Source organism: Lotus japonicus, chromosome 1 (genome assembly GCF_012489685.1).
Source record: "Lotus japonicus ecotype B-129 chromosome 1, LjGifu_v1.2".
Taxonomy (NCBI): Eukaryota; Viridiplantae; Streptophyta; class Magnoliopsida; order Fabales; family Fabaceae; genus Lotus; species Lotus japonicus.
In genome coordinates, this window is record NC_080041.1 from 133,971,737 (window position 1) to 133,992,104 (window position 20,368).

Here is a 20,368-nt window from a genome sequence, read left to right on the forward strand (position 1 = left end):
TGGTCTTAGATATTGTTGGATTTTGTTAAAAACGATGCTCCACCGCCTCGTTGGGCTCTAATAACCTCAGATCCACTTCATATTTTCATAATTTTGTTTCTCTATTTTCTTCACCCATTTGTGTTGCTTTTTTGGCCTACAACCAAATTTTGAAAATTGGAGGTATAAAGAGATTATTTTGATTAAAATTGAATTATTACCAAATATGAAAACACAAGCATGTTTCACTATGTTCGAGATATGGTTTGTAAATCGGGCAGGTGTGCTATTGCATAATTTGCATTATGAATTTACGGAGAAAAAACGCGATTGAGAGAATGAGGAGGATTGTGATGTTTCATTTTTAAATTTATTGGATTATATTGATTTTTTTTTTGAAATTATTGATTAACAATTTAAATAATAACTAATTATTAATGAAAAATATTTTTCGTCACTAAATTTGCCTCTATATAAAATGGGGTGGGATGTAGATTTTAGATAAGAATGGGGTGGAGTGTAATTCTAACAAACCTTAAGGGGGTGAGTGTACTTTACTCTTTATTTATTCATTCATCGAACCTCGAACACTGCAACAACACACACGAACACTGCGTCTGCAACACTGTGTGGTGAACTGGTGATTGATGATGAAGAGGAAAACCCAGAACGGGATCAGGAAGAATGAGAGAAGGAAGATGAAAGGGACACTCAGCACCAAGCACTTGCAGCTTCAGCTCAATCAAATCTCACTCTTCCCCATTCTCCCAACATCTTCTACTACCTCTTCCGCCTTCCACAACCTTCTCGATTCCGAACCCCACGCCGGCGCCGACCCTTCCGATGACAGAGATTTCATTCTCAGCCAGGATTTCTTCTGGTAACGCTAACACACCTTATTCGTCGTTTTCATCATCTGCGATCAGAAACCCTTAATTTTTATTTATTTACGTTTTGTTGGTTGCTATTGGCAATTTGGCAGCACTCCGGATTACATTACCCCTGATAATCAGCATATTTTGAATGGATTGGATTTCAATAAGGTGATTGTGCTGTCATTTTTTATTCTCAACATGGATTTGTAGTTTTTTTTAACATTTTGTTTTTTTCAGGGAAATACCCCTTGCCCCAAATCGCCAGAGAAGCTCAATACAACAAAAAGTAAGAGATGCCGATTAGGTAAGTCTAGTTTCATCTATGTTGTTGCTCCAAATTTCATGCGGTTAGCTTTTATGACTCATGTTAAGTTAGACTGATATCTGAGGGTTTCCCTGCTATTGATACATTTGTGAACTGAGTGATGATTATTCTCACCCAATTTATGAGAGTTAGTATGCTTTTTAGTTAGCTGAACAATTTGACTCGGTGCGTTGGGAATAAACCTTGTGGAGTGTATGCTAGTATGGAACTATAGGTAAGGGAGGATTGCATGTTCATTGAGACTTAATGGTCTAACTTGTGGAGTGACAAGCCTGTTGTACAACTTCACATGATAGCAAGAAATGTTCTACTTTTCAGGAGTGTACCCTATCACTGGTTACCGAAGATCTGTAGATTATGCATAACTAATGGGAGGGGAGTTGGTGTAGAAAGTAGAAACCATAGCTAACTCAATAGCTTTTAGATGACAAAAATAGTTTGAATCTTTTAGATGGTATCTTATCTGCTGTAGACTACTCTTAGCTGTTCCTAATGTTGGAGAGAATGTTCCATGCTTGTTTAGATGTTTTCACATAGCCAAGGAGATTGACAACAGTGTTTGTCACTGATGAGAGAATTGCATGAATTATGAGTTGATATTGACGACGCCAGTACTCATAGTCTGTGTGTGAAGGAGCAACTCAGGACAGCAATTTGTTCCATCAACAAATCCATAGAAGTTATAGCCAATCAGCAGGGCAGTGAGTTGAACCTTTCAAGCTGGATAGTTTCCAGTTTCCACCATTAAGTTTAGTGGTGGTTTAAGAGCCTGCATTAAGAGTAATGAGGCTGGATGTGTCATTCATCGGTATGGAGTATGAGTTAGTGGGAGGCATGATTAAGTTTGATTGAGGAGTGATGCGCGAGGCTCTTGATACCATATGGAACTAATTGCTTTTCCCCTATATTTCAAATGAATATGTACAGAAGCATATATAGATTCCTAAACATTCAGGAACAACCAAGAGTTATCTACAACAGATAAGAATATATTATCTATATGATTCAAACAACTATTTTGAATCATTATCTAGAACTTATTGAGTTAGTTATGGTTTCTACAGTTGGTTCATGACATAGTGAACTGTTGATACTCCATACTCAAGGTTTGAAGTCACAACATGTCTGGCTAAGTGTAGGAACTTGTTCTACCTGTTTGTCTTATTCTTTATCACTTTGGTATTTTGTAACATTGCAAGTTGCATAGGTTTACTATCACATTCTTACTAGCCTATTTTCTCTAATGGATATGCATACATGTCACAGATGCTATCTCGGTAAACCCTCTCAGTCCTACCTTTTCTAATGACCATCAAATTGTGGAGCTTGGAAAGGATTCTGTTGTAGAGGAAGTAGCTGTTGAGAAAACAGTTGAAGATGGTAAACCAAGGGCTCAAAATTATGTTTCACATTCTGCAGTTGCATTGCGATGTAGGGCTATGCCTCCTCCTTGCATCAGAAATCCCTATTTGAAAGATGTTTCTAAAATGGAGACTGATCCCTTTGGAAACCAAAGATCAAAATGTGCAGGTATAAATTTGGTAATTTATTTCATGAACCCTCTTTAACAATCCTGGAGAAAGTTGTTCCAACCTGCACATATATCTATTGGGTTTTAGCTCACACATTGCAATTTGCTAACTAAATGATGGTAGAATTTCAGGTCTCTTCCCTGGCTTTGGAGGCGGTGATGGGCTTTCACGCTATCGTACTGACTTTCATGAGATTGAGGTAAGTGTTTCAAAAAGAAATTCTACCTGCCTCAGCTTGTCTGGATTTGGTAGTCATTGCCATGCTGCCAATTAACTTTCTACTTTACCTTTTCTTATCAGCTAATTGGTAGAGGGAACTTTAGTACTGTTTTTAAAGCATTGAAGCGAATAGATGGTTGCTTGTATGCTGTGAAACACAGCACCAGACAGTTACACCAGGAAACAGAAAGGTACCTTCTTCATATCTGTTGAAGCTTCTTCCTGTGTGTTTATACTTCATAGCCACTGATACTGATATTTTTGACATTGAAGGAGAAAAGCATTAATGGAAGTTCAAGCTTTGGCAGCCATGGGTTTGTATTTTACATTTTTCACCTGTTGTTTTATTCTGCATAATTATGGCTTTTATGTCAAATTTGCTTGCCTTAATTTCATTTACAATCTTCTCTCTTTAGGGTCTCATGAGAACATTGTGGGATATTATTCTTCATGGTTTGAAAATGAGCATCTGTACATTCAGATGGAGCTATGTGATCACAGCTTATCCATAAACAAATGCTCTGCATTGTTAACAGAAGGACAAGTCTTAGACGCTTTATATCAGGTAAACATCCTTTCTTATTTCTTAACCATGTTTGATGAGACCTTGGTGTTATTCTTCATTACACAACACATCATAGAGGTCCTCTTGCTTTTATTCTTGTTCATATTTTGATTTGACTTGAAAATTTGGATAGGTTGCAAATGCACTGCGATTTATACACGAGAAGGGGATAGCTCATCTAGATGTTAAACCAGATAATATCTATATAAAAAATGGTGTTTATAAGCTTGGTGATTTTGGATGTGCAACCCTTCTTGATACTAGCCTACCAATTGAGGAGGGCGATGCGCGTTATATGCCCCAGGAAATCCTTAATGAGAATTATGATCACCTGGACAAGGTTGATATCTTCTCCTTGGGAGCTTCTATTTATGAACTCATTCGCAGATTGCCTTTGCCAGACTCAGGGTGCAATTTTTTAAATCTTAAAGGGGGCAAGTTGCCACTCCTGCCTGGTCATTCGTTGCAACTTCAAAACTTGCTCAAGGTACTTTTTTCTTTTCTGTGCCTCATACATTATTTTTACAGTCATCTTTGCAACAAAGTTTCTTGTACTTGCATAGTTCTTTAAAGTGTTAAAAGGACTGCAAATTGTGCTAATGTGCTTTGGTTTTGTTGATATATCTGATTTGTTTTTGGTGGTTCATTTAGGTAATGATGGACCCCGATCCTGTGAAGAGGCCTTCTGCTAGAGAGCTAGTAGAGAACCCAATTTTTGGCAGGGCCTTAAGAACAGCAAAGAATTGACTAACCACGGCCGTTTTTTTTTGTTCTGGCGAGACCATCTTTAATGTAAGATAGGTCATGGTCATGTATGGCCAATTTTGTGAAATGTATTTTGGATGCATGCACTAGATTCTTCTCGAGAATGGTGCAAGTACTGTATTGTACATTGTAATGGACTGAAGAATGTGTCAATCATAAGGAAGCTATTGGTTGTTATCGTTTCTAGTGTGTATTTTTCACCTCTTTAATTTGTGCAAAAATTGTAAGGAATAAAATTCAATGAATGAGTGTTGGAAAGACTGAAACTAAAAAGGAGTGTTAACAGTGAGTATGAGTAACATTTTTCATCATTAAAGTTGTAAAAACCACCAGCCAAACCCCCAATCATGTGTGGTGTGTTTCTTTCTGAGAGGCTGAATGGATGTACTCCGATGAATGGTACTGTTTGCTTCAAGCCCAGTCAAAAAAAGTAAACAAATAAAATATTTGGGTATTGTTTTTTATACACTCATTAATTAATGGTGTTAGTGTATGACATTTTTTTATTATGATGTTAGACGCCACCATGGAGGACGTGTACACGGAATATCACGGTTCTATGCTCTAAACGACCATGCGTTGAAAATTCTAGAAATTGATCCATATTTGTATATCAAGAGTTTAACATATGCAAAATATTAAGAGTTTTACATTGCTATGGTTTGTTTTCTCAGGTTAGAGAAATTAAACAATTTTCAAATTTTTTTTTTAGCAAAACGCTATTTGGCCAGGGCCACGTTAAAAAAGAGATCAGTTCATTCCATCTTTTGTATACTAGTCTATTAGACCTCACTTTTGAATTTATTATTTTATTTTATTAGTAGAAAGCATCGTTTATGCTTTATCTCGTGCTACCAAGTACTCCTCTATTGCTGTCAAAAAAAAAAGTACTCCTCTATAAAATAAATGGCTGGTTACCTGGTGCCTTCTTGGTTTGGAAAATCTCCAACTACCAATCGATCACAGGTTTAAAACCGGCAGAAGGCTAAAAAATAAAAGAAGTATTCCTCTATGGCTTATCGTCATTATATAACATTTATTTAAAGAGTCAAATTCTTTTAATAATATTTTTTTCTTATTCGAAATAAAGCTGCTAATTTTTTCTTTAACGTTTTTTCTTCATAAGTTTCATACCCACCCGATCACCGTAAATCCATAGTGGTAAATCATTGTAAAAGATTCAACCTAGATATAAGGTCAAATCAGGAATATGACTATTAATAATAAAATTTATGAAGATATAATACCTATGAATCATATGATAAGTAATGATGTACAAACGAAACTAACCAGCTGATAAGTAAATGATGTAGATTTTGGTTAATTATGAGTTTTAACTTTTAGCTTTTAGCATTATACATTTAGTTCCACAATACTATTTTTTTTCAACCACACCACACCATTCATGAGAGAAAAAAATCATTTTATTTCTAAAAATTCATAAAGCAAAACTGCTCCGTAGACTTTTAGCACTATTCACATAGAACTGATAGTCTAGAACGGGTTCTTAAATTTAAGAATTAAGAACTTCATGCCAACCCTCTTCAACGATTAAATCCTGAGTTTTTAGCTGAGTTATGATACATCCACACCTCTCACCTCTTTTTCACCTTTATTTTTTATATATTTCTCTCTTCTTTATCAATTAAATCATCTATCACATCTTTACCTTCTCTTTCTTTTCTTCCTATCTTTCTCCTCCTCCACCTCTTTCCACCTCTACTATGAGATGTGAACCAAACATCAAATAAAGTAGAGGGATAGAAGGAAAAAGAGCAAAGGATTTACAAGTCGGAGGGGAGAGGAATGGCTGACACGTTGACTGCCTTCGAGAATCTTTTTAGCCTAAGAACTCATATCTAAGAAATATGGATGAAGTTGCTCTAACATTTCTCTTTGAATATTCTCTCAATAATTAATTGAAATTTGTCTGAGTTGTACAAAGTTGGAATTGAGATCTATATCTTTAGTATGCCCCATATGAATTTTAACAAATCAATAAGAGAATGTTTGCAAAAAAGAGTGTTAACGTCAGTGTTGCTATATTTTGTTTTCTAAAATCTTACATTTAAATAAAAATTAGTAAAATATGATTTAATTTTTTTTACAACCTGCGTGCATCTAAATTTAATTTTCTATCTCTTTAGAAAAAGAATTTCCTTATATTGTATAAAAGGCTTGCTTGGTAGAATTTGCTCTCTTTATTCTTGATTACTTATTTTCTTGGTCCTCTCACTCTCTGTCTCTGTCTGTCTCTGCCTCTCTCTCTCCCTCATACAATTTTGTTGTCATGAAAGCTGAGCAACCATGTTTGTGATGATATGATAATAAAACCAGGTAGTAATTTCTTAATCTATTAGTATTATTATTATATCACGTACTAATTCTTCTTCTGATGATTTATTTTTCCTTTAATGTCTGATGTTAGAATTATTATTTTCATTTTTTCAGTTTTCATCATCATCATCACCACCGCACCAACGAAGAAATAAACCACGTTGACAATCGAGGTTTATTCCAAGACCCATTTCCCCAGGTCGATTTTCACACGTGGACCTTCTTCAACCTATTCTCCTCAAGGTTCCATTCCTTCTAATCATTACTCTACAATCTACATGCTTTCTTTGCATTCCTCTTTCTTTCTATGTAGTATATTTCTTTCTTATGCTTCCACTGTTCTCATAAAATTCTGTTACTGCTGTTAACTTCGATGTTAATTTTCATGTGTTTGCCTCTGAATTATCATAACAACCCATTGTGATTCCGATTGTGATTGCGATTGTGATTATGATTGGTTCGATAATTTTTACTTGCTTCACTTCATTATATGATTTATGAAGGTAGTAGTTTTTTTTTTATTTTTTATTTTAGATTTCATTCGATACTGAAATCTCTTAATTGCTTACTTGTTTACTGTTTAATCACTCTCAGTGTTGATCTGGATTTGAAATTGGATGTGGATAACTAACTTGTGCGGGGTTTCAGTGATGAGATTTTCAGAATTCACATCACCTTTTTCTATTGCCCTTTCGTTCAAGAAACGCAGTGCTGAACTTCTGAAATTGTATTTTATTCAGTAATGCATTATCAAAGTGATTGAATTTTATTATATCGTGAATGTTCAATTTCGTCTCTGAAAGTTTAAGCGTTTGACCACCTAGAAGAAGGAAATACCTGAGGTCCCTGATTGTGTCAAATTTTGACCGGGACTAACTTTATTGACGTTTTATCTGACCATCGGAACTAACTTGACTGACATTTGACACAATAGGGGACCATGGAGGTATTTACTTCTTCTAAGACTAACTTGTCCAAAGCTTACACTTTCATGCACGAAATTGAGCATTCACTTTTTATCATATTGTATGAAAATGACTACAATTTAATTGTTTGCATATTGCTTTAGTTTTGTTCATGAATATTGTGAATGCTTGAATTACTTGGCTTAATGCTTTGGTGATGAAATTGTTATCCGAATGCTATTGTTAGTGATTGCAAAGTAGAGAAAGGTTAATGTATTAGTCCTTTTCCAACTTACTGTTCAATATTTTCAGATGGATTCTCTTTGCTTTGATGACAACAAAGGAAACACTGAAATGAAATCTGTTGAAGAAGATCTCCATGGTGTGGATGATAAATTTGGAGATCCAGAAGTGCTCCCTCGCGTTGGAGATGAGTACCAGGTAGAAATTCCATCACTAACTGCAGCACCTTATCTTTCTCAGCTTGCAAAGAAGACAAAAGATTCAGAAATCAGGGTCAATGTGCCAGAGCCTTTTTCACTAGGATTGCCCATACCTATTATGTGGGCACATTGCAGTTTTGGTTGTGAGAATTCAGAATCTGTCACAAGTGGAGAGGGGAAAGTTAGTTCTGAGCATGAATGTACAAAAGTTAAAGGGGGAAATTTGGGAGGATTTTCAAATTCCCAAAATTCTTCTAAAAGTGATGAGACAGATATTGACTCATGCAAGGGACTAAAAACTGAACTGAATCAGCCAAGAGGCAAGTATCTTCTCCCTGGATTGTTGGATGACCAACCTTGGACAGATATTGAATATGACAGTTTTCTTCTTGGCCTCTATGTATTTGGGAAGAACCTTAATTTGTTAAAGAGATTTGTTGGGAGTAAAAAAATGGGAGACATATTGTCTTTCTATTATGGGAAGTTTTTCAGGTCTAAAGGGCATTCCCGATGGTCAGAGTGCCGGAAGTCAAGAACAAGGCGGTGTGCGCATGGCCAGAAAATATTCATGGGATGGAGGCAACAAGAATTTCTGTCAAGATTATTTTCTCACGTGCCAGGAGAGTGTCAAACTCTATTGGTTGAGGTATTTCTGTAAGACTGACATATAACATGTTTGGATCAACTTATCTTTTCTCAGAATCAATTCTGGCACCTAGAAGCTACTCGCAGAAGCTTCTAACCAGAATTGATTTTGGATTTAGAATCTATTCTAAAAGGATTTCCAAACATGCACTTACTTTAGTGTGTGCTATTCGTTATCATACATATTCTGAATGCAAAGGACTTGGCAGATAAATGTGCACCTGGTTTAGAAATGTTCTTGCAGGATTCAAAAATTCAACAGATTTATTTTCATTGTCATTGACCTTGCTAGTGGCTTCAAGTTATAACAATAAAAATTATTGATATAAGAAATCCTTTTGTCAGTGTTACTGACATGTATATTAGTTCAAATATTACATCAACAAGTTTAAGATTTTATTGTCATGCTAAGAAAGAATTGAAAAAAAGACAATTTCTCCAACTTCTATTTTTTACATATCTGTATATTTAAGTCATATACACATAGCTGTTTCAGTCTTCATTACTGAGAGATAGATTATTGCCTTTTAAGAATTTGTCTGTTAGCTTCTGGAAACTTGTATTGGATCTGCTGACTATTTTATAAAGTAGTTTTGCATGAAGAGGCTGAGGAAATGCTAATAAGTGAACTTGTAACCAATGAAATTGATTTAAAATAAACACCATCCTGTCAGCAAGTAACTTTACTAATTTATGGATTGCCGTGATCCTTATTGACAATCAGCAATGCTATGCAGTAGAAACTTCAGCAACTTTTGGCTGTTACAATGGTAATGAAAGCTGCACTGTGAATAGATATACTAATTAATGGAAAATTTGGACAAAATTATGACATGAGAAAACGGGTATGGTGATGCTAAATTAGGTAATGGTGTAATGTGATGCTGACAATTTCCTTATAATCAGGCATTTTATATTCTTGGAAGAGACTAACAGATGACAATTACCTTTGTGAAATTTGATATTGTGATCAAGGCTGAGTTAGCAACATTTTCCTGGAACTTGAACTTTCCATGGTTGTTCTGTGTGTTTCCAAGACCAGGACCTTAAACATCAACGTTTTCTCTTCTCGTGGAAATGTGTGGGTGATTTTAGAACTATATATCAAGTCTCGAGCATACTTCCTGTCTTTTACTGTTATCCCATCAGACCAAGTCCTTTACTAATACATTCTCATTGAGTACTTTGGGGCTATCTATTTTATTTTCCAGAAAGAGTCCATCACATGCTTAACAAACATGAAGATCCCTTCTTTATTACCATTGGAAAATTAAACTATTTAGCAATAGGTTTGATTGAAGATTTGTTTAGATCGCTGTTATGTTCTGAAGTTTAGAGTACTGGATAGTGGATATGCAAAGAAAGTCTTCAATAATTTCATTAGGACTTTAAACGAAATATATTTATGGTTTCAATTATGAACTTCTCTTTTTACATCTGTTGTTGAGGTACGTCTATTAACTTACCAACCAGGAGAGTATTCACTAGAATGAATTACATCTGATGTGTGTCTTCGTTCACATTCTATTCAGTTGCATTTGTTGTTTTTCTGTCATGGTCCAAGCGTTGTCAAATTTGACATTGCTCACAAACTTTTTAATATCAGTGATGTTCATTATTTTTCTTTTCTTAAATAATAGTATACACGCTATCTTCTAACTCTCTCCACAATTCACATGGATATTACAGAATATGCTAAGCTGGCTCTAACATCTTATGCTTCTATAAACCCATGTATTGTCTAATCATAACAAGTGTTTTCTAAAATCATGTAAATACTACTTACTGCAGATTTCAAGGAATTTTGTGGAGAAAAAAATACTATTTGAAGAATACATATTTGCGCTAAAGGATGCTGTTGGAATTGAATTGCTTATAGCTGCAGTAGGTATTGGCAAAGGGAAGCATGATCTCACTGGCACTGCTGTTGAGCCATCGAAGACTTATCACGTCTCTGTTCGCCCTGAACTACCCATCGGCAAAGCCTGCTCCTCTCTTACATCTGCAGATATAATCAAGTTTCTCACAGGAAATTTTAGATTAAGCAAAGCCCGATCCAGTGATCTCTTTTGGGAAGCTGTTTGGCCTCGCCTTTTAGCAAACGGTTGGCATTCTGAGCAACCTATGGATCAAGTTGTTTCTGGATCAAAACAATCTTTGGTTTTCCTCATACCTGGTGTTAAGAAATTTTCAAAGAGGAAACTGGTAAAAGGTAACCACTACTTTGATTCTATAAGTGATATGTTGAATAAAGTAGCTTCTGATCCTGGGCTTCTGGAGACAGAAATTCAAGCAACTGAGGGTAGTTCAGATGGGGGAAAAAGGCAAGACAAACGAGATGTAGATGGTTTGCCGAATGGGCAACAATGTCATTACCTTCAATCTCGTTCAAAGTGCAATGAAGATCTCGCGAAACTCACAATTATAGATACAAGCATGGTTCATAATATGGATCAACGGAAAGTGAGACAGATGAGAAGCTTATCTTTTCAAACCATGAGTATATCTATCATCTCAAGCTGCTCTAGTGAATCTGAGCGAGATACATCTGAAGACTCTGAAGATCAGCTTGAACAAGCTAATCCTTCAAGCCCTATTGTAGATCAGGTTGAACAAGCTAATGCTTCATTTACTATAGAACATCAGGTTAAACTTGCTAATTCCTCAAACCATGTGGAAGAATTCCCTGATAAGGGAATGAGCATAGACTCATCAGAGTGTACTCACATTCCCGAGGCCCTCAACACCTCCAAAGTAGAAGCAGAAAATCATAAATTTTATTCTGATCTTGTTCATGATGAGCATTCAAGGGAGATCAATGCGAATCACTTGATTCAGAAGATGACATCTGATTGCACACAATATTTTCCCTGCGATGCAGAAATGCAGAAGCTAAGAGCTTGCAACCATGGAGAGTCTAGCCACAGCACTGGAAGTACTTCTGTCGAAAGAAAGTTTGATTTAAATGAACCGGTGTCACCATCAGATCTGCTTGAAGCATCTGAAGACATGATTTTTTCTGTGGGTTTAGAAAATCACACAAGTTCTCAGGCTAAAGACAGTGTCACTGAGAACCACATGGTTGGAGAAGTTTCTGCAGAAAATTCTGAAACCAGGATGTTGATTGACTTGAATTTTCCTCAGGTTTCACCTGAATTTGGTATTGACTTGGAAATTCCATCCTCACAAAATGACAACCAATGTGCAAATACATTGTCCTCTCAATCTGAGATAACTCAGCTCAATGCTATGCATGATTTTCCTGATGATAATAAGGAGCAACAATCTACTATTGTCAACCGTCGCCAGAGCACAAGGAACCGGCCATTGACTACAAAAGCCTTGGAAGCTCTTCAGTACAGATTTCTCAACTCAACAAAGAGGAAGAGGAAAAACACTGAATCTTCAGAGAATAATTCAAAGTCTCAATGTTTGTGTGTAAATAGTGGGACAATTATTAGTGCTTCTTGTGATAACAGCATTGGAAATTCTATTGCTGACACGAGCGGAGGAGGAGAATATTATCAGGGGATGGAGCTGTAGCATCGATCTGAATAGAGGCTCACTATGATTTGTGAAGAGGTTAAGCTAGCTTCTTCTTGAGGGGTTTCAAGTTCATAGAATTTCTGGTTTTGAGGTTAAACTGGGTATAATTTCATTGTTTCAATTGTATCCATAAACCATAACTATACATGAAGATCATAGCTATCAGTCTATATTCACTTACTTCTTTTTTTTTCCTCTCAGAAATAGAATGTCACTGATAGGATAATAAATAGCATAAGATTTATCATATGGTTAATGATTTTATCATAGCTATCAGTCTATATTCACTTACTTTTTTTTTTTTACTAATTTTTAGTATCTTGGTTGTGTCCTACAAAGTTTTAAGCCTAACATAAATACCAAAACTACCAAGATTGACTAATTTCCTCGCTGCGTGGGTTTGCACTAAGCAATAAACGACTATCATGACCTTATAGTTATTAAGGATCATATCTCTGACCTAATAGATAAGAGATGATGCAAGCAACCATCACACCACACCTTATGATTATTAAGTATTTAAATTCTTATATTTGAATCTTATAAATAGGGAAAAAAAGGATGCAGATTGATGAGTATGTCCACTAGAAGTTTAAAGTAGATTTTGATATCAAAGATTCTCGGGCAAAAGTTAAACATTACCGACTAGGAATATAAAAGTGCAAATTTTGCATCGGCTATTGCAAGCTTTTAGTTTTATATTTGAATTAAATATTTCAAGGTCTTGTTTAGAAGAGTTTATATTAATGGTTTATAAAAATTATAGAAATTGAGAGTCGTGTTGTGCATGTGTCATGTGTGATAGAGCACTCTCCAAACTAAAATCTTATTTATTTATTTTCTAGACTACTATGAACCCTACCCATCAAGTTGCATCAAGTATGAATTTGATCGCCCAACGGGTGCTAGTTACAGTAGTAAAAAGTAGTTGTTTGAACTTTTAGGTTAAGAATTGGATTCCTATAAGCTGCATTATTGGGAAACGTTTGATGTCACAACACTCGAGTCAGGGGTTTAGGCGAGTAATCTGTGATGTTGATTGTGCAGAACTGGCCTCCATAATAATAGATGCAGCAGCTTCTCAGCAACAAGCTCTTCTGGGGCTTGGGTCCTTGAGTCTCCTGACCCGGATGTTGAGTACCTTCTCTTGAAGGACTCGTCCATTTTTTAGTTAGTTTTCTTTGTCTTTGTTAATTTTCCGATGTATCAAAAAAAATTGAGAGCAAATAACACAAAAAAAAATGAAATTGTTCACCACTCTTTCTTTTTGTTCAAGGTAAATGGTTTCATTCATGATGGGCAAGGCCCAGAATAACACATAAGCGTGAAACCCAATTTGCTAACCTAGGAACCTCACACTCAGATGTTTATTTTTTGACATGATAAAAATGTGACCCGATTAAGAATAATTTTGGGTCATCGATTATTTTTTCTGATACATGTGATATGCCTAACTATTTTTGGGCCATCGATTATTTTTTCTGGTACATGTGATATGCCTAACTATTTTTGGGTCATCGATTATTTTTTCTGGTACATGTGAATATGTGATATGCCTAAACATTACCAGTGGCAGGATCAATATCTACCTGCTCACAAATAATAAAAATCATTTATTTGGCATCAATGATAACTTGATGAAATCAACCGTGCGTAAAAAATGAAATAATTATCCCCCAATTTCCTGATTAACTCTTGAAAACTCCATGCAGGCTTGATGAACGACATAATACTTAAAAATAATTTTGTTTTAATTAACAATATATTTTCACCTAATCAAAACACGCAAGCACACATATTTGCTCGGTTAGTATGGACAAATCACTTTCCCTCATAAGATTGTGTGTTCGATTCCCGCTGTTGATGTGAGAATTGTGTTGCTGAGTAATCTGCATGTAAATACCTCTATAAATAACCTATAATCTCGAAGGAGTACCATGACCCGTGATGGTGATCAGAGCTAAATCCACTCAAACTATTTGTAGCTAAAAAAAACCCTAATCAAAACATGTCAATATCAATTCTACATACTTAATTCGATGTTCCTATCCTTGGATAAAACATAAACAAAGTGTCATATAACTATATGACATGCTCAAGGGGAAAGAAAAGTCCACGGTTGTCCCCTACGTTGGTTTTATCTGTATAGTTACTTTGTCTATGTCACTTAGCAACCATATATATCAATTAATATTTATGAAGAATTAGAAGCCAAAACTCCGTGGGATGTAAATTGGGCTCACCATATTGTAATAAGAAAATTCGCGGTATATAACAAATATAAATAATGTTCTGTCCTTAGTTTTTTTGTAAGCATGCAAGTTTCATCAAACATATCGATCTCTCTACATCGATAATTTCAATGAGGTCTTTTTCATCGTTTATATTATTAGCTTGATATGGAAAAGTGAATAAACAATTACGAATTTAATTGACTGAAAATTTGAAACTTAGCTAAATGTTTGATATTCTAGTTTCTGTCCACTTGTTTTCTTCTTGCTTTAAATTAAAAAGCGCGTGAGAATCTTAAGGTGTGATATGGTGGTTAGTTTCACTTCATCTTTTAATTATGAGATTAGTAGTTCAATTCTTACTTATGGAAATGAAATTTATTTCGTAACAAATCGTTTATCATTTAACTGCCACTGTTGATGGTAAATACTCTAGGATGAAAAACAATTTAAGCGCATGAGGGAGAAGTAAAGTTCAACATCCGGGACTGGCAAGCAAAATCATGGAACCTGATAGTTACTCACACTAGAAGGGAAGGAAATATGACAGCGGATTTCCTGGCAAACCTTGACCATTCTTTTGATCCAGGAACTCATCTCCTCCGAAACCCCCCTCCGGGTTGCAATCTACTCCTGATTGGTGACTCTTCGGGAGCTTCCCTCCCTAGGCAGGTCTTAGTGTAGGCTTTGGGGCTCAGCCCCTCCATGTAACCAAAAAAAATACAAACAAAGGACGGTGTATTATTATTTTTTTCTATAGCAATTATAACTGCTTGAAAGCAACTATCACATAGGAAACTATTTTTTACCTTGAAACAATAATGCCTTTGGAAAGAAGACTTGAGAGTTGAGAGACCTTTCCAAGCAATCTTAATGCATAAAATGGTTGTAACATTTGTTTCAAAAATTGAAAATTTGACAAAAAAAAATATTTGAAAAGAAATTGAATAATCTTTTACTAAAATTAAAATTTAACTCATCTTGAGAAGTTCACTAGTAAACTTTTCTTTTTCCTTCCTTGCACTTTGATGTCATGTTTAAACAACATTAACAGAATATAGAGGAGGCCATATATGATACTTTTAGTTAATATCGTTGCCCTTATGCATGGTAAGCTAGATCTTAGGTTAACTAGGAAGCAACCTCTTTTATGTCAATTTTATTATTTAATATTAATACATATATTTAAAGGATGTTTGCATGCATCCGTTTAGGTATTTACAAGTTTGGATACTGGTGAAAGTATGAAATATGAAAACAACACATTCCGATGTATTTTATTTGCATTTGGATGTGTTATTTAAATATTTTCATACTTAATTTCTAATGAGATAATATGCAGTTTGACCATCACAATCTATATAATGTACAAGAAAAAATTCTAACCTTTTGACAACAGTATAAGAATTATCATAAAGTTTGAGTGTTTATTGGAAGAGAGTGAAAACTCCCACTATTTTTTACTTTGCGTTTAGCGACAGTTAAAATCTGCCGCTAAATGCATATGTCGTGGGACGGAGGGAACGTATGTATAAAGACACTTTTTGTTAAGTATAAAAAATAAAGACACACTTTTTGTTTTGCTTTTTTCTATAGTGTGTTTGAATTACTTTACATTTCATTATAATCAATTATAAAACTTATAATATACTATCAAAAACTTCTTCTGATAGCTAATTTGGCTTCATAATCAATTATAGAAGAAACATGCACTTAAATGTACATTTAAGGCAAAGTTTGACGAGGTTCCAAACACATTCTTACTTCATTAGCTAGTTTCCCTAGAAATAATTAAATAAATCTTAGTTAAATAACACTACCATGAAGGCCACGAGATTGAATACAATGAAGAAAGATGGAAAATAAATAAAACAAACTTCCTGATAGAATACAAAACTAATATTTGAACCTTTATTTATGTTCCCCCAAAGGAGGGAAAAGGAGAAATTAAACATGTCTACTATGTGAATGCAAGAAATGAATGTCTGAACTCTAGTTAGCATGCACTACAAAAAAAAAAACGTTATTTAGTGGGGGGTTTTTTAGCGGGGGTTTTGATAACCCCCGCAAATGTCGTTGCTTTTTAATAGTTAAGGGGGGTTTTAATAACCCCCGCAAAATTTTCATTAATTACCCCCTCGTTCTCGTTCTCCATCACTCTCAGTCACTCTCACTCGTTCGTTCTCGTTCTCAACTCTCACTCGTTCGTTCAACCATGGATTTCCACCGATTTGATCTCGATTTCCACCGATTTCAACCTGATTTCCACCGATTTCAACCTGATTCCACTGATTCCAACCTCCCGATTTCCACTGATTTCTTCTGTTTCGAGCTCCCTTCGATCACTCTCTTCGATCTCGCTTCTCAATTCTCTTTCAGATTGCGATTTAGGGTTCTACGCAAACGTTGATAATTTCCTCTGCACATTCCTCTCCATTTCCATAGAATCGCGATTCGCAATTTGAAGATCTGTGTTGTGCCGAGTCTTCACGTCAAGCTTGGGTGGTGAATATCTCAGGCGGCCGCGGACGGCGGCGACGATAGCGGCGGCGGTTGGTGGAGGAGCTGGAACGGGAAGAGAGGTGGATAATTGTGATCGGAGAAGAGAATGATGTATTTGAAGCAGCCTAGGATTTCGCAGAGCATGGAGTTGTTGTTGTTGTTTGATTTGGTTGTTTGCGTTTCTGTGTGTGGTTGTTGCTGTGGCTCCTCCTCCACCTTGTGTTAGAGGTGGTGATCTTGTGAAGGGAAATTCAGGTGGCTACTGTTTGCATGCAATTTTGATGGTTTCCCTCTGAGCCTGTGGCTCGGGGGATCTGAGAGTAGCTATAGCCATGGCGTCGTCAGAGAATGAGGCTTCTTCTCAGTCTTCTTTTCCTCCTGCTTCTGCACCTTCCTGTATGAACAAGTTTAGGCTCTATGAGACTCTATCGGTATGATGCTATGCACTTTTATTCTTCTTTCTAGTGTTTGTGGATATTAAGTATTCCAGTGAATTTATTATCATTGGTGGTTCTTCTTTGTTTTGAAATTGCAATGTTAAATGTTTGAATCAGGAAACTATGTAATCATTGGATTTCTTTTGTTACAGGCCTCAATGTATAGGTTCACTATTTTACAGGATGAGAATTAGTTGACTAAGTAGACAGAAGTAGATAAATTGGTAAACTAATTCCATTGTCTGATTTAGCTCTCATTCTTTCACTAATTTGATGTTTTTATACATACCCGATTGGATGCAAACCAAAGAGCACTTATTGGAGCTTATTTAGTGCATTTTCTAGTAGATAATCTCCAATAAGCATATATACATATACCCTTTACTTCCAAAGTGAATTTGAATGTAACTTTTATTCCCTGGCAATGTGAGCATCTATGCGAATACTTCCTATTGCTATTTGACCTTGAAATGGGATTTGCCTTAAATTTGGAAGGGGTTATCTTCTAGCCTCTGTTTATGATTTAGATACTTGGTTTGGAAATATGGCCCTAGAATTACAATGCCTGTCTAATCCAATGTTTATATTTAACTCTTGATATCCCATTTGAGATATACTGAATTACGTGCTTGGATGTGCTTTTGTTTTTATGTTTGTGCCACAGAACTTTTACATGATAGGAAGGGACAAGAACAGGACATATTGGAGAGTGCTAAAGATTGATCGGCAAGATCCATCTGAGTTAAATGTGTGCGAAGATTCAACCACGTATACAGAAAGTGAATGTTCTGACCTGTTGAGGCGTATCAATGAGGGGAACAAGTCCACAGGTGGACTGAAATTTGTTACAACTTGTTCTGGAATTGTTGGTATGTAGATCCAATGTGTTTTTTATATTGTGATTTTTTGTTGTTGGTTTGTGTCTAAATTGTAACTGTCAGTGATTGGTTCCGTCATTTTATCTTGCTGAATTTAAATTAACCCAAAAGATCAGTCAAATCATGTAGAGACAGATTAAGCATGTTAGTTGTGAATGAATTGATGATGATAAGAAAGTAGCTATATGAGTCATGAGATTTAAAAAAATGGGTTGATGATAATTAGAAAGTAGCTATATGATACTCTGTGGTTAGGCTACCCTTGTATAACTTCTTTTCTTGGGTATGGCTCATCCATTTTCTTTTATTCTTTTGCAGGTCTTGGTCTCTATCATCTTGGTTTCCCAAAGGTATAAAACAGTTATCTTATGTTCTATAGAGTCTAACTTTCTCTAAGTTTAGGACTTGAGAATGGGAATATGTGATTTCTTCCCTTTATTTTGGCCAATTACTGTTGCAGCTGGCAAAGTGTGTTGAATAAATGGTGACAGGAATGTGATTATCTAAGGGCTATAGCCCTCCCTCGCCAACAAATTTTAACACTAGTGGATACCAAGACTGGAAAGGTACATTGACAATTTTATTTTCTTTTGAAAATTTATTTTTACTGGTCATGACCATCAATAGATGTTATGATAGAAATAGATCTCAAGCAGAGTCTAGAAGAGGAGAAATAGCAGAATGTAGGGGATCACTACCCCTGATAGAGACTGTTATTGTAACAAGATAGCTGATAGTTGTTATGGTTAGTTAGTTGGTAGAATAGTTAGTTAAAGGGAGTAGGCTAGATAATGAGTGAGGAGAGGCTATAAATAGTGGGGAAGGGGTAATAGGTAGGGCAATTGGTTGACCAAGGTGTTTTGTGGAGAGTGTTATTTCTCGAATACCAGTAGGCATTGTACTCTTGGAGAGTGAGTTGTTTCAGTAGTAACCATTCCATTTGGGTGCTCTATCTGATCCAGTTTCTATCAACTGGCATCAGAGCTTCTTTAAACCAAAGCACGGTTCTAGTTTGAGGTCATTCATATAATTTTGAGCTAATCATGAGAAAGTAGTAAAATTGATTTTGCCTCTTCCAACATGGCCAAGCAACTGCAGTCAGTTCTTGTACTGCATAAATAGACTAAAATGAAAAGGAAATCCATATCAAAGAAAACATGGAGATGTAGCACACTTGTAGCATGTGGGGTCATTTGCATTTATAAACATGTATTTCTTCACAAATCATGATGATATTTCTGTCTTCCACAGGAATCAAGAGTGATGTCAGGACAAGCTCTGGTATGTTTTTGACTCCTGAAGAAAGAAAATACCCTACGATACATGTAAGTTATCGAGTTTAGTCTTCCTTGGCTCTTTTGTTTTGTCTCTATGTTCAATTTGTCATCAAACCAGTGTTAAAACCTGAACTGTACCAGTTGATGTGATAATAAAAAAAGATACTGAGTTAACCTTTGGCAAATTGACTAACACTACCTAAATTCTAGTAAAAGAAGCAACTCATAGAAGATTTTAGGATAGATGGAGTGTGTGATTTATGAGGAGAGAAGATGAATGGAACCAATGGGAGTAGTTGGAAAACCCTGTTATTACAAACACCATGACATTGGTTTTCTGCTATCTTATTTTTATATGTAGCTTTCTATATGGATGGCTGGCGTGGAACAACAGCTACTACAAGTATTTTCATTGCTGCTTCGGTTACAGATTGTCTTGATGGCTATATTGCTCGCAAGGTACTCACTCAAACTGAATTCAAATACGTACCAGACATTCCTTTTTCATTGTTCCATGTTTGAGATGTTTATCACTTGTCTTTTCTATATTTGCAATGCAGATGAAGTTAAAATATTCATTTGGTGCGTTCTTAGATCCCGTAGCTGACAAGGTATCTATTACTACTCTTTGGACTACTTGATGCTTACATACAAGTCTCTTTAAGTAATAACATATTTCGATTCCTCAGAATCAATTCTGTCACCCATAAGCTTCTCCCACAACTGGTTTTGGCTTTGCGATGAATAGTAGAATGATTTGCAAACATACTATAAGTGACATGTCAAAACCGTGCTTTCATTATTTTCTGTAAGTGAATGATTTTCTATTGAATGCAGTTTATGGTTGCTGCAACATTGGTTTTATTATGTACTAGACCTTTGTCTGTTGATGTTTTTGGACAAGCAC

The 20,368-nt window shown here is 35.6% G+C and overlaps 2 protein-coding genes and 1 long non-coding RNA gene across 3 annotated transcripts; all 3 read left to right on the forward strand.

Moving 5' to 3' along the window:
• Positions 1–555: 555 nt before the first annotated feature.
• On the forward strand, positions 556–4,442 carry LOC130731131 (wee1-like protein kinase). The gene is made up of 10 exons (XM_057583322.1): positions 556–859; positions 962–1,022; positions 1,092–1,158; positions 2,446–2,709; positions 2,843–2,910; positions 3,012–3,121; positions 3,204–3,244; positions 3,347–3,495; positions 3,629–3,982; positions 4,147–4,442. The coding sequence occupies exons 1-10, from the start codon at positions 627–629 to the stop codon at positions 4,240–4,242; spliced, it is 1,443 nt and encodes a 480-aa protein (XP_057439305.1). The 5' UTR covers positions 556–626; the 3' UTR covers positions 4,243–4,442.
• Positions 4,443–6,456: 2,014 nt separating this feature from the next.
• On the forward strand, positions 6,457–12,316 carry LOC130731132 (uncharacterized). The gene is made up of 4 exons (XM_057583323.1): positions 6,457–6,597; positions 6,712–6,840; positions 7,815–8,591; positions 10,382–12,316. Exons 3-4 carry the CDS (start codon positions 7,815–7,817, stop codon positions 12,131–12,133), a joined length of 2,529 nt encoding a protein of 842 aa, XP_057439306.1. The 5' UTR covers positions 6,457–6,597; positions 6,712–6,840; the 3' UTR covers positions 12,134–12,316.
• A 7,117-nt stretch (positions 12,317–19,433) lies between these two features.
• LOC130732732 (uncharacterized) lies at positions 19,434–20,072 on the forward strand. The gene is made up of 3 exons (XR_009017115.1): positions 19,434–19,509; positions 19,823–19,920; positions 20,022–20,072. It is a non-coding gene; the product is annotated as an uncharacterized LOC130732732 (long non-coding RNA).
• The last annotated feature ends 296 nt before the right edge of the window (positions 20,073–20,368 follow it).